This window comes from Antrostomus carolinensis, unplaced genomic scaffold, assembly GCF_000700745.2.
Source record: "Antrostomus carolinensis isolate BGI_N321 unplaced genomic scaffold, ASM70074v2 scaffold4001, whole genome shotgun sequence".
Classification (NCBI taxonomy): Eukaryota; Metazoa; Chordata; class Aves; order Caprimulgiformes; family Caprimulgidae; genus Antrostomus; species Antrostomus carolinensis.
In genome coordinates this window covers 42,763-57,658 of record NW_010293360.1, presented here as the reverse complement: position 1 = coordinate 57,658, position 14,896 = coordinate 42,763, and the positions used below count along the sequence as shown (strand labels likewise).

The window sequence follows — 14,896 nt, the reverse complement described above, 5'->3', positions numbered from 1 at the left end:
ACAAAAGCTAACAGAAACAGAGATTCTGGTGAAAAAGTGCATTTCTACGCACATCTGTGTTGTAACTGCAAAGCCAACTGGCAAAATCAAAACCATGAAACACCGTTTTACCAAACACTAGGAACTTGTTCCACAACTGTTGCCTTCAACAACATTTCTATCAGGCCAATCTGGAAAGATGCCAGTGAAATGTGGTCGAGAAGGCAGTCTAATCTTGTGGATTATGTCCTGCAACTTGTTTATTCATGGTTCTGTGGCTTTGCTTTTTCATATCCCTCTCAGATTCAGGATGCTCTGCTCACCAGCTCCCTTCCTAAAGACAAGAATTTTTGTCTGTACTCAATTCTCGTCTAGAGAGACAATGCTGTATTCTTTAAGGATGGATCGTTTCTGTTATGCAGAACCATAAAAACAGAGAAAGTATGACAAGTTATAACTCTGACACCTACACAAGGCAACTGTTTCCACCATCATTTAAATATTTCAAATACAACAGTGTTGAACTGAAGAATTTTATGTTGGATGGCATAGTCACATAAGGGAAGAGACAAAATAAATGGAAAATATCCAAGTTTCTCTTCTTTCTGATGAAAAAGTAAGCCTTAGAAGCTCAACATAGTTGAAGGAACAGTGGCTCAAACACTTGATTAAAGATCATCCCTCACTGAACTATCATCATCTCTACCCTGCTGTTCTCTGACCCCTCACATAGTCTCGATAGGTACTGACCATAGAATTTTCTTAGCAGATGATCCCTCAAACAGAAACTCATGAAACACAAACATACTTGTAAAAAAGGCATCTCCTCCACAGTAAAACTCAATACTCACCAACCTTCCCTTTCCAGTTACATTGCCTTTACTGATGTCTGCAAAATCTTAATGCAGAAAGAGTCTGAACTGACACAGCTTATAACTGCCTCATCACTTGTGTCCTGGTTTCACTAGAATACAGCTAGTATTCTTAGTAGCTAGTACAGCACTGTGTTTTGGTTTCAGTGTGGGATTTGTTATGAGAAAAATGTTGATAATATACTGATGTTTTTAGTTGTTGTTAAGAAAATCAAGGACTTTCCCGTGTTTTGTTAGTCTGCAGATGCAGAAGAAACTCAGGGGAAGCACAGTAAATGAGCAAACCCAAAATGGCATTTGGATATGCCAATGGGATGTTCCATATCGTGGAATGTCATGTTCAGTACAGAAATGAGTGTGGGCCAGAAGGCTCTGAGATCTCTCGGGCTCTCTATCTCTTTGAGGATTGTGGTTTCAGTTTAAGATTGCCTGTGCTCTGGGATCACTAGCCAGGGAACAGGCTGGGCATCAGTTAGTGGGTAGTGAGCAACCTTGCACTGTGCATCACTCATCTGTACACTCCATTATTACTGTTATCATCATTATTACTGTCATTATTATTTTATTTCAATTATTAAATTGTTTTTATCTCAACCCATGAGTTTTCTCACTTTTACTCTTCTGATTCTCTCCCCCATGCCATCAGGGGAGAGCAAGTGAGCAGTTGTGTGGTGTTTGGCTGCCAGCCAGATTAAACCCACCACAACTTGTCATTTGTTACAGTAAACATGACAAAAAACTGCAAGAGAAAGGATGTTCACCTGCACTTAGGACACTACACTAGGACCAGATATAAGTAGAGGCCTATTTTCTATACAGCCAAAACTATTATAATGCAGGATACATAGAAGCAACATAAAGTTTCCACTGGAAATTTTAACTGATATTTCCCTGATTTTGACTCCTTGAGTCATGTTGGTAGTGTTTCCAAATTATTCCTCCAACAGTGCCTTTATTTTTGTAATCAAAATAATTAAAGAAATAATTTGATAATAAAGAATACTCTTTTGAGAGCAGCAATAACGTTTTCTTTGTCATTCTAGTCAAACACACACTTGTGGAGGTGAAAGTATAAAAACTTATGGGAAAAGGGAGTCATGTGTGTTCCAGCCTCCTGAAGAACATATTTGCACACAACTCTCAAATAGCTCTGGAAGTCACTGACATCCAAAGGGTGTCCTGGCTCTGTTCCTTTGCAGCTGCAGGAGGCAAGATGTTCTTTCCACCTTGTATCACTGAAAGGAAATCCCAGTCCATGAGACCAGGGATCGGTATGTTTCACCTCCTGGAGAGAAGACTTGAGCAGCAGAATCCCAAAGTGGTAGTAAGAAGGGCAAGACTTACAGTGATAACATGTTCACAGGAGTACCTGCACCACCGGAAAGCGAGTTTGGTTAGATTGCTCTCCCTAAAGTTACAAAACTGATTTCCCTGTTCCTCATAGAGCAGGAGTGACTCAGAAGCCTGTTACATAGTTTGTGACTTGAAGAGCACAGGAATTCAAGCTTGTCTAGCAGGGCATAGTAGCTCTCTTAACAGAATACTACCACTACATATCCTCATTTTAAAAATACTTTAAGATCCAAATATACTCTTTGCATATTAAAAAATTCCGTACTCCCTATCAAACAAGAGACTACTCTAGAAAAAGACAATCCTTTGAAAATTTCCAAATAACATGTCGTTACTAATGCACTTGTTTTTTCAATTCAGTCCAATATAAATTATAACCTGAGAGACAGCTGCAAACAAAAGAATTAGACAGATGTTTCAACACTGCAATGAGAGAATCTTTAAAATGCTATTTCATTGAAAAGGAATAAAGTTTCCACCTGCAGCTTTATGCATTTGGCAAACAGAACTTCACTTCTGCAGTGTTATTTTAGGACAGGAAAAAACGCATCCTGGGGTTAATCTCCCACTGACTGCAGTAGATCAGTAGCTTTGTCTGAATTTCACAGTTAGCATAAATTTATAGCCACTATTCCATGGTACTGAGCAGAAAGTCAGTGAAACCATTTAAAAAGATAAGCACTGGAAATGTTCCTTCCCTCAAAGCAGGCAATACATACAAGGTTCCTCTCTGTTCAACATAATCCTCCCCTATGAAAACTGCTACAATCCTTCACTTATAGATTCCTTTTTTGATAAAACTAAGGTCTTACAGTCTGCTTTACTTGAACAACTGCATATCTATCTGTTGCTCACAGACTACACATTGCCCTCCTGTTACCAGTATGCAGAAAACTCCACAGTGACTCCAGAAGATGAGCTTAAAAGAAAGTCACTTCCAGAAGAACATCACCAGGGTAAAAAAAGAAAAAAAAAAGGCAAGAGAAGAAAAACAAGATAAAAAAAAAGTCATCTTTTTAAAAAGTCTCTTGGGGAGGGGTGGGGGTTAAAAAAAAATCACCTCTTCTCCCCAAAATACTTTTAGGTTCCCCATCTATGAAACAGAATTTCCTAGGAAGCCCTCAAAGTGCTGATTTCTTAATAAACATTCTCAGAAGGAACTAAATCACAGCTTCCTTTCTAAATGTTACTGGTTGCAGGAGATTGCAGATGTAAAATGCATTGCAAAGCACAGTGGACTCAGGCAAGCACTTCTACAATCTGAGAGCAGGACGTACAGTACAGAAACAGTTGTGAAAGTGCTGTTTTAATGCCAGGGGACTACAAAGCAGTTTACGATCTAGATATAGAAATATTCATTTCATTTTATGCTATGGTTGTTCTTCCTGCACTAATAAAACACTAGTAAAATGCCAATGTTACATGGGTCACATTAGCAGAGATTCCTGCCAGCTTTGCAAATCTACTGTACTTCCAGACTCCAAGAGAAAGGAACAGTTAAACAAATATTCACACAGGTTTGGAGGGGTTTTTTTTCCTTCTTGTGGAAATTTTCATAAATCATACTTCTCTCCCTTAAAAGGAATACAACCTGACTTATAAAAGTCAGTTCCTATTGAACTGTTAAGGATGGATATAAAGGGAAAGCATAAACGTCCTTTCAAGACAGAACTGAAATCTTCTACCAACAACACAGGCAGCTTCTGAGTCACATTTTCTTTAAGATCTTAAACTACAGACCTGCACAACGCTGTCTAAATAATTACTAAATCATAAAATACAGTTACTTTGTTTCATGGTACTTCTCACTAGAGTCACAAGATACCATGAAAACATTTGAGTTTGTTTTATTAAAGAGCTTTAAAGTTACTCTCTTGTACCTGGACCTTGCCCTGTTGACTGATCTTCTTTCATCTTTTCCATTACCTTTAATAATTCCTAACAGGTTGAAAGCGAATTTCCATGGCAAAATACAAGCATTAAAACACAAAAAGCCCCACAACAGAAAAACAAACAAAAACCCAGAAAGTTGTCATAGCTACTTGCCTCTTGGCAATTTCTGAGCATTTCCCAGGTTTAGTGCAATATATCCACAGAAAAGGAGAAAGACCAATCTTGACATCATGGTCACAAACCCAACCTCGCACTGGGAATGATTCTGACAGGTATCTCACGCATGTACTGCAGCTGCATTTAAGTGAACTGTTCTCTCTGTGACAAGAGGCAGCAACACTTTGACACAAGCTTAGTTTACACAGTGGGAGGAGACAGGATGACATCATTCACTCCCACTGGAAAAGGAGAATTAGCATTTTAAAAAAAATGAAAAAAATATTATCAGGCTCCCCCTACAACAATATTCTGGGGTTTATTACAAGGTCTTTCCACCACTCAGGATAAGAGATCACCACTTGGATCACTGAAATTTCATGCAAATAAAACCAGGAATATTAAAACTTCTACTAACTGAAAACACTTCTGAGAGATATTTCCACTGTTTTATCCAAGAAAGCTGGGCTTAAAATGCAAAAAGAACATTCGTGGCACTCAGAAAACTGTTTATTATATTGAACTCAGTATTTTTGCTATCTCAAGATTTTGCTTAAGATTAATTTGGGCTAGATGTGGCTTTCATCCAGGTAAAATAAATACTAGTTTCATTTGACATGACATTATAAACAGGTATGATAAATATTTATTCAGTAAATAAATGTATTCTGTGTCTGAAGAAAATGATGTCATTTTTTCACTTGTATCTGATTTTGGCAATTTAAAAATATTTTATATTTTCCCCTTTCATACACATACATATCTGGTGAGTCAATGGGCACAATGCACACTGAAAGCAAAAATGCAATGCATCTCCTTCCAAGGGCTAAATCTTTTCACCAGTTACATAACTGTAAATTAAAAAGAAATTCCATTATTCCATTAAAAGCTCTTTTGCTCAATGTTTACAATGAGCTGACTAAGCACAGAAGTTGGTCCTACTCACAACAGAGAAGGTAAAAAGGAAAGGCTAAAAAACAGAAGAAAAAGGTTACGACTGAACAAGGAGGAATTTAGTTTCAGTATCTGGAAAACATCCGAAAAGAGATGAAATTATTTAATTAAGTAGCAATATCTCTCTCTCCCTAAAAAAACCCCAAACCAAACAAGAAAAACCCAAACAAACAAACAAAAAACCCACAACACTAACCAATCCCCAAAAAGAAAAAAAACAAAAAACAACCACAAAAACCAAATGCATCTATTGCTTGCAGTACATGAAGTTCTTCAGCATGCTCAGTCTGTTCCCACCCCCCACCTGCCTGGACATGACATTGTCCTACTTTCATACAGCGTTCTATAAGCAGAGAAAAATCACAGTATTAGTGCCTGAGCTTGGTAGAAACAACGTAGTTTAAAATAAAAGGGTAAGATATTAAAGCATATAGGAGCATTTCATAATTTATGTATTTAAAAGACCCTATGTACTCCATACTTCAGGAAGAACTTCCAAACAGAAGTTAACACTAATGGCCCTAGAGACAAAACCAAGGAATTTAAAGTTCTTCTAATCAGTATGGACAGCACACAGCTGTAATAAAAAGAAGTTTGACAATGGAAATGTTTTCTAGCCTGATCACACCCTCCTAATTCTGACATAAGGAAACCTTTTTTCTGATTCACTAACTCCAATCTAGGAATAGCAAGTTAGAAGTCAATATTAGAGACAGACCCCCAAAAATCCTCAAACACTATTACCTCAAGGAACTTTGGGGGAATTCAGATCCTAAATTTGAGTACTGTGAACAGAAAAATGCAACAGGTACAATTTGGATGAGGTGAAAAGATGTTTAACAGGCCACACAGTTGGACAGGAGTCTCCCAAAACACTGACCACAGCTGATGGCAAACAGAAAAATGCAACAGGTACAATTTGGATGAGATGAAAAGATGTTTAACAGGCCATACAGTTGGACAGGAGTCTTCCAAAACACTGACCGCAGCTGATGGCAAAAGAGTTTCAAATGGCAGAAAGCTGGATACACAGAGCAATTGTGCCATTCTTCTTTTTTTGGATGAAATACTATTTTCAAAAATGTTCCAGCAAGCACATTCTATTTTTTCCTCTTCAAAATTAAAAATAATAAATCAATAATTTGGCAGAGTAGTCTCTCAGGAGAAGTAATAGGAAAAATTACTTCTTGGTCACACACAGTCTTTGTACTACTGTGAAATGGACACTACTGGTTTGTCTTATGGCAAATTCATTCTCCTTTTAAAGATCACACAACACCCTTCAACAAAATATACAAAGGCCAACTTCTATTCAGAAAAATCTCATTGAGACAGTACTTATTTGGCTACCTAGCAAAATGGGGTTTATCCCCTCTCTCACAGATAAATATGCTCCCATTCCTGATTTCATAATCACTTGCTTCTCTGTTGCCATTTACACCTTTCCTCTTCCTCCTGTGCATTATCCAAACACTTCTTTGGTATGCCATAGAGATGTTTAACCTTCTTGAAACCCTGCCAGACTCTTCCAGTCCCTTTCCCCCTGATTGTTCCTGTGGAAAACTGCTCTGCTCAGCCCAGAGTTCAGAAACTCACATCACGATGCATTTCCTTCTGTCTTATCAAGCATATGCTTCATCAGAGGTAATTACAGTTTGATAAGCAGATGCAAGTGTAAATTTCTGTCAAATATATGCTGAGAGTCTGAAAATCATTAATATAATATTTTCTTAAACTTTTCCAATATGCTTCCCACATCTGCGCCATCTACGTGCCCAGTGATTTTGTTCATGTATTTTCCTACAGGACTGACCTCTCCTAGGAAACCTCTGTTATATGGAAAATGAAAAAACACACCAGCTTCTGCTTTCCTCTTTCCTAAATCCTCCTGCTGTTCACTGGATGCTGACTACTGAAGTGAAAAAACAAACACAGGAATAGAAGGGAGTTCCTGGGACTTTAACCACTATCCTGCACTACTGGATGCTTCCAGAACGCTGTTCAGGTATCCGATTTCTCTGCTTTTGTTGGAGGGCTGTTCCACGACCTCCATTTAAACAGAGACAGCATCTGGTTTCAGTTCACAGAAGTAAAAACTGGGTATCACACTTAACAGCAGAAATTATCTAAGCCAGAAGTTCCTCGGGTTTCTCTCATCCACACAAACCTGGAATTACATTACCTATCCTTTCACTGCTCAGAAGGAAAAGATTAAACAAAGAAGATTCAGTGAATGACAGTTTAGTGTTATTATAACTTTAGCGTGAAAGGCAAGAGAAATGAGGTAAGTGCAGTTATGAAAAGTCACAAACAGATCAGATTTGTTCAGGAAAAGTCAAAAACCTCTGATCCTCTAATGACTCCTCCTCTTCAGCACCACATTAATGCTTAAGTAACAAAGTCAAGTACTCAAAAACTTACTTGCTTACCTCAATTTCAACTAAGTCTCTCTGGAGTAGATCTCAAAAACAGAGATTCCAACAAGATGGTATCACAGTTAGTCTGGGAGCAGAATAGAGCTTTTCTAGTTCTATTTTAATAGTTCCCAGACCAGCAAGTACAGTGAAAACAAGAGTATGGGAAGGAAAAGTAAAAGGTGGGGGGGGGGGAGGGGGGAGGGAGAGAGCAGGAGATGGGATTTTACATTTTGTTTCCAAATACGAATATGTTTTTGCTGAGATTTGGGCTCAGTTCCAATTCACCTATCATTCCTGATTATTTCGACAAGCAAAAGCCAAGGTGACTCAACTCCTTACTGTTCTAATTTAAAGCAGGAATAGTGTGTGAAGCATAGCCTTAAAAAACAAAATCCTGTCTTCACTCTGAAAAGCACAATAATGCCATACTGCCTCTCCAAGAGCAAGGACTTACTTGCAGTACGCTTGGTCTGTCTTTTTTCACAGCATTGCTGGTTGGTACTGTACCTTTCACCAGTGCTTCCAATTATTTGAGAAGTGTCTTTGTCATAAAATATGCTACATAAATGTTAATTACAATTATCATTCTCTTGTGTGTGACTCAATTATTGGACTCTTTTTCTTGTAAATGTCACGGGATCTTCTCTAAAGGCCTTCAGGAAAAGAGAGATGCCAAAGAACATTCTTTCAGATGTGTTGCTTAAAAAAGAAAAAGAAGAAAAAAAAAGAAAATCTTAACTCTGCTTTCTGAGAATCTGCAATTACTTCTTCTTTCCCACTCCCCTACTCTTACTTTGATGAGCAAACAATTGACTCTCATGCTATCATTGTATGCTAACCTTTTAGTCAAAAGGTAAGATGTATCTCATTTGATAGTATAAAAATGATGGACAACGTCAGTGCATTCTAGTATCTTGATCCCAAACTGAGTTCCAGACCTCCAGATGAAGGGATCAGAGGCAAAGTAAAAGGAAGAGAATCAGTCAAAAGAGATGGACAGAACAGCTGGTTCTTGTGACAGTTCGTTACTTAGTTCATCACACTCTTCCAGCACTCACTCCTTTGACACTTGTAATTTCAGTGCCTCATCTTTACTACCAGGCTGTGCATTTCACTGGAGTTCTGCATGACATGGAGTGAGGTAACAAAAGCATTAGCTTCTAAATATTTCAAAAACATTTAGCTTCTCTACAAATTTTTTAACCTATTGTTCCCTTTGTAACTCAAGTAACCTAGTACACTCACTTCTGCAGTTTCAATATTATCATGATCTATCATATGGAGCAGCAGTGTGATTCCAGGTTTCCAACTCTACCACTCCTCCCCAGTTTCAGTATCATGTATGATTTTATTTGGGGCTTATTTTGCCTTTTGGAATTATTTCTTAACAGTCAGGTCTTGAAAGGCTCCAAGGAAGGAACCTGCACAGTCTCACTAGGCTCCTGCTCCACTGTCTGTTCATCCTCACAGGGAAGACCTTTTTCCCTTATAACCAGTCTAAATCTCCCTTGTTTCAACTTGTGCCCATTTTCTCTCATGCTCTTGCTACCCAAGACTGCGAGGAGGCCAGCTCCATCTTCTTGGTAACCTCCTTGGATGCACTGGGAGGGCTGCTGTTAGGTCACCTGAATCTGCCTCTTCTCCTGACTGAACAAGTCCCCTTCCCTCAGCCTGTCTTCACAGGGTAAGTGCTCCAGACCCTGACCATCTTGGTTGGACTTGCTCCAATTTATTGGCGTCTGTCCTGTATTTGGGGACCCTATCTAGATATATGGTCCAACAAGCGGTGAGTAGTGGGGGACAATTACTTCCCTCAATCTACTGACTGTGTTTCTCTTCATACAGCCCAGGACATTGTTGACCTGCCTTGCTGTCAGGGCCTAATGCCGTCTCCTGTGCAGCCTTCTGTCCATCAAGATCCCCAAGTCCTTTCAGCAGAGCTGCTCCCCAACCAGTCAGTGCCCAGCCCGTATCATAACCACAGGGTTATTCCCACCCAGATACGGGATTTTGCAGTTGTCCTTGTTGAATTTCATTAGGTTCCTGTCAGCCCATTCCCCCAGCCTGCCCAGGTCCCTCTTAATGGCAGCCCTGCTCTCAAGAATATCAAGCTGTAATCCCAGTTTTGTGTCACCTGAAAACTTGACAGGAGTCCATTCTGTCACCTCCTCCAGGTTACTGACTAAAAGTACAGGTCCTAAGATAAGGACCTAAGAGTACCTGTGGTACTCACTTGTTACCATCACCTAGGTAGTGTATGATCCATTAACTAATGCCCTCTGAGCCCAAGCACCCAACCACTTACCCAACTAGTTGATCACGCTCCCTATGAACCACTTAAACAGACGTATACTCCATGAAACACGCTGTGTGTGCTACAATATTTAAAAACACTATCAAAAAACCAACTTCCTTGAACAAGTACTCAATACATTTAATATTTCTTTGAAGGGTTCCTCATCTGAAGGCTTCCCCTTCATTGTTAGTTACATCTCAACAGAAATAAATCTGCCTAACCTCATATAGAGCTCCTATAGCAAAAACCTGGCCTGTCCCTTGAGGCACTGTAATTACTTAGTACTGAAGACACTGCTGTCTGTGAAGAAAACTACCTTGATCTTTTCTACCATCAACACATTTGTGTCACTTGAGGCAATTAACACAAACACAGCCTCTCTATTACTGGATTACTCTGCAACATTCCTTCCAAACATGTTCTGTCTATGCCTCTCCTGCTATCGTATCTCTAAATACTTATCACTGTCTACTTAAACAGAATCTGATTAAGGTGAAGCACAGGCAGAGGCAAAGAGCAAAACATAGAAAGGCATGTGACAGTAATGAGTCTCCGACACAGTAACTGTCAAAAATATCTTAGTATATATATCTGCTCCTGCAGTTAGAATGAACGTAGGATAGCCTAAATTATTCTGGATTATAACTTAATTACTCTAAATGTGCTTAAAATGTGAGCAAAGTCTTTAAGCACCAGTTCTATCTTAGACAGATTGCTTTGGAAGATGGGTTTCATAATCCATGCTGTACTGAGCCTCAGTCTTCCAATACTCCATTACAATCTTCCACTGCAGAAGTCAGCCTCTCCTCCTCTCTTTCAGTCTCTCTCCACAGTATGTTCTGATTTGTGAAGATAATGCAAGATCACAGTACGAATTAGTGAACTCAGATGTGAAGTCTGGAGTCTATTACTACACGCTAGGATAGGATACAAAATATCTGGTTTTACATTTAGAACATGAATACTGATGCCAATAGGAATTTTATTGTGAAGAAGAGATGTCTGTGTTTAGCGCAGTTCAGCAGAGCACCCACCTCTGAAGATAATAATGAAGTGCCAATGACTGAGTGCTCTGATGTTTGACAAGTTACTAGAGTGGGTTTATACAGGAATGAATCCCACATGTCATATCATCTCCCTGATACAGATTTAGTTTATTTCAGATTATTGCCGCAGGACAAACTACTGTGCCATGAAGAATGGTACCCCTGCCTCACTGCTCAGTCACATCCTAATCAAGTACTTATGGCTTCCTCCTCTAAACCACCTCAAAGAGATCACAGAATGGTGGGGGTTGGAAAGGACCTCAGGAGGTCACCTAGTCCAACCCCTCTGCTAAAACAGGTTCCCTACAGCAGGTTGCACAGAACTGCATCCAGGTGGGTTTTGAACATCTACAGAGGTGGAGACTCCACAGCCTCTCTGGGCAGCCTGTCCCAGTGCTCCGTCATCCTCACAGTAAAGTTTTTCCTGTACATGTACATGTAGATACAACATACTTCCTTATTTCTCAGCCCATCCACAAATTTTCTGTGCTCTAGCCCTGTAACTCTGGATTGCTTTTTAGCTGCTCCTTATCGAATTTTCCAACTCCTGAACCCTCACCCCAAGCGCTCCAACTCTGCACATCAGCGAAGCCACATTTGGACACTAGGGTGCGCCCTCGAGACAACTTTCAGCCACCGAGCGCCTTCTAACCATGTTCAGCCCGAACCAACCTCTCTGATCACCGGACTAATTAATTACACAGAAAGTCCTTGGAGAGAGCAAGGGAGCAGGTGAGTGAAGAAGCTGGGACCGGGATATAGCATTTTATTTCAAAGTCAGCAAACATGACTGTGCTTCAAAACTTAGGGATGACTAGTAACTAACTGTCAGCTTTTTACACGAGTTTCCAGCCAGTAAATGTCCACAGAACACAGTGCAGAGCTGCAAGAGTTGGCTGCCAAGGAGGCTGGTAAGCACACTGAAGCACCAGGAGGAGAACAAGACTTCGAGAGGGAAACAGTTGTCTTTGTATGGTGCTGCCCTAGACAAAATAATCCCTGCCTCTCAGGAAGGCTAACCAGCTTGGACACGGTGCTACTCCTCAAATTGCTCCTCCATGGGGTGCACAGCAGCCAGTAAGTATATCCACAGACTGCAAGCAGCTACTACCAAACCCTGCAAGTTCTCTTGGGGATTTTTGGTCTCTGTTTCATGATGTCCTCCCAGCATAAGCTCCGAGGACAGAATGGAGATGGAGACTAAACTGCTCTTTGGATAAAGGTGTCACCCCTTGTACCAAGGCAATGCAAAAAGAAGCGTACGAGGCTATTGCCTGTGTGCTTCGACTTAACATAGAAAAATTTATTCTCTCCATGGCTGTCAGCAAAATTCCTCACAGCAAAAAAAAGAAAGAAACATCAGACTATAACTCAAAGTTTAATTTTTCCTCACTACAGTTGGGGCACTGAATTAAATGCAACTCAGTAATGAAACTGTCTCGCCCCAGGGACAGCAGGTGCAGCCTCAAGCTGTGCCTATTTCCCTCTCCCCTCCCTTCCCCTCCATCAGTCAGTCAAACATCCTGACATGAAGCCAGAGGAAGCCCTGGAAATAACTAGAGCAAATAACAAAAGCAAAACATTGTTAACTTTTACAAAGAGCAGCGAAGTTGTCTCAAAGTTAGGTGGAGGAAGACAACTAGATTCTTAGTTTTATTAAAGGATACTTATTTTCTCGGAATAAGAGAATTATTTCTTTGGCTAGGATGCAGAGGCTTGATGAATGTATGCAAAGACAGGAGGGAAATAATTCATGTTTGTTCCCCTGTCCTTATGAGTCATTTTGGCCTAAAACACATCTTCCAGAAACTTTTTTTGGCTTAATTTGGTTATTTTAGTTCACAATCAACATCAGCAGGCTTATCTAGTTCGGAATACTGTGAATAACTTTCAAGTGTGGTTGCTTGTCACTACTGTGCCCAGAATTTAAACATGTAAAAAACCACTATAAACTGTACACTTAATTTTAAGCTGAAAAAGGCAGTTAATGATCAACAGAACTGTATTATTCTAAATTACACAACAAAATTATTAAAAATAATTGTAATGTATTCATACCTTTAGTTGTCATAATTATCCTCTGTACCCAGGGACAGAAAAAAGGAAGGTGTATTATAGGAAGATTAAAATAACAGTGCACGTGCAGTTTGTTTGATGCAAACTAAACCCAGGGTTAAATAAAAAACTTGCAGTGCAAATGTTCCGTCTGTAAAACGAAATTATTTGCATGCCAATCTTAGAGCAAGTATTTTACAACTGTAAGTAATAAAAAACCTCTAAAACTTTATAGTCTACATAATGACAAAGTACATTATCTGCAGAGGAAAGGGGTTACGTTTCACTTAGCAAACGAACAGCAACTGCACATTTCCAGTAGGTAGCTCTCAAACGCCTGTTGGATGATTTCTTTGGTGTCAAGAACTGCTTTTAGCTTTAGTAAACAGCGCAGCCCAAAAGAAAAGGTCTTGTACAGCCAGACAGTGCGTCAGGCCCAACGCCCTTGCTTTATGTATTTCAAGAGAGATGAGAATAGGAATACTAGTCTTAACGTGGTCCCATGGACCAAACAAGACACTAGTGGTTACAGCACATTACATGCTCAGGTGGACCTTACCTTCCAGTTCAGTTCCATCTGAAAATAGTTCAGATTGTGTTATCCAAGACATCCCCATGACATCAACAAAATGTAAGTGGGGGTGATCTGGAGATTCTCTTTCAGGGCATTCTCCTAATCTCAAATCAGGTATGAATATATATATATATAAATATATATATGTACCACCTAACATGAAAACTAAATATTGCTCTGGGGCACAACTCATAAATTGAAAATATTAACAGCTAGGGAAATTCAGAAGCCTCTCTTCCCCTAAATGAAAAGGATCTGCACTAGATTACACAATGCAAGACAGTTACAATATCACATGCTCAAGAAGAAACCCATTTTGCATACTGTGTAACACTATTTAATCCTTTATTATGCAATGACTTCATAAAAAACCGCTGCTGCTCAGATGTGATGAGAAAAGCCATATGTTAGGAAGAATGGTACCTAACTCATCTCACAGCATCAGTGAAGTCACCAACTTAAACACTTTTTGGTCCAATTTGAATACCAATGCACTGAATTTACCAGAGTTTTCCTTAAAAAAAAAACCATGATATTTGGGAGACCTGTAGTCTGGGAACTGTCTCATAATGTGGAGTACATGGAAACTAATTCTGAACTGTCTACTTATTTAAAAGCTTGTCAGACTTTTTCCACATAAACTGGATTCTGTTCCATGAAGTAAGATGTGTAGGACATCTTGAACCTGCTTGTGTATCAGCATCTTGAAAAAATAACAAGGAATATAGATATGGTATCAAAAGTGCAAGTTTTCAAGAGCTCAGAGAGTCTGTAAAAGCTGGGAACTGTCCAGAGACATGGACACAATCTGGAGTATAGCCAGGTGTATAGTACATTCTGGAAGTCTCTTCTTGCATACAGGCTTTTAGGTTTTTTGGTTGTGGTGGGGTTTTTGTTGGGTTTTGGGGGGTTTTTTTAGGAGTTGATAATACTATTTATCAAATAACATCAGCATCTCTGTTTCTGTTATGCCAAACACAAGTAAACACACAGAAACATGCACCCAAACTCAGAGCTCATTTCTAAACCTCTTTCCTCAAAATCACTGTTTCCGTATTTTATGGTGAGAGAGGTTGAGGGGACAGAGTAAAGCAAATTGGGAGCATTCCTGAATTAAGCACAAAGTGCCAGATAAACCTCAACTGTGAATTCCTTTTTAGTCACAAGACAAACACGTTACTAGTTCAATAACAGTATTCTGCCAGTTTGCACCAGTCATAAAAAGTAAGGATATTGTCCAAGAGACTTCCTCTTCCAAACCATTAATCCTTGGTACCACTGCAGACGAGGTGAACAAGAAC

General features: G+C 39.5%; 1 protein-coding gene across 1 annotated transcript in view; it reads right to left on the bottom strand.

Annotated features, from left to right (window-relative positions):
- LOC104532117 (target of Nesh-SH3) overlaps positions 1-13,638 on the bottom strand; it is a gene marked incomplete at its 3' end in the record, with an annotated part of 64,036 nt that extends 50,398 nt beyond the window's left edge. The window contains exon 1 of the mRNA XM_029087272.1: positions 13,581-13,638. Coding sequence (XP_028943105.1) covers positions 13,581-13,638 — 58 coding nt within the window. The remainder of the gene's footprint in view (positions 1-13,580) is intronic.
- Between the last annotated feature and the right edge of the window lie 1,258 nt (positions 13,639-14,896).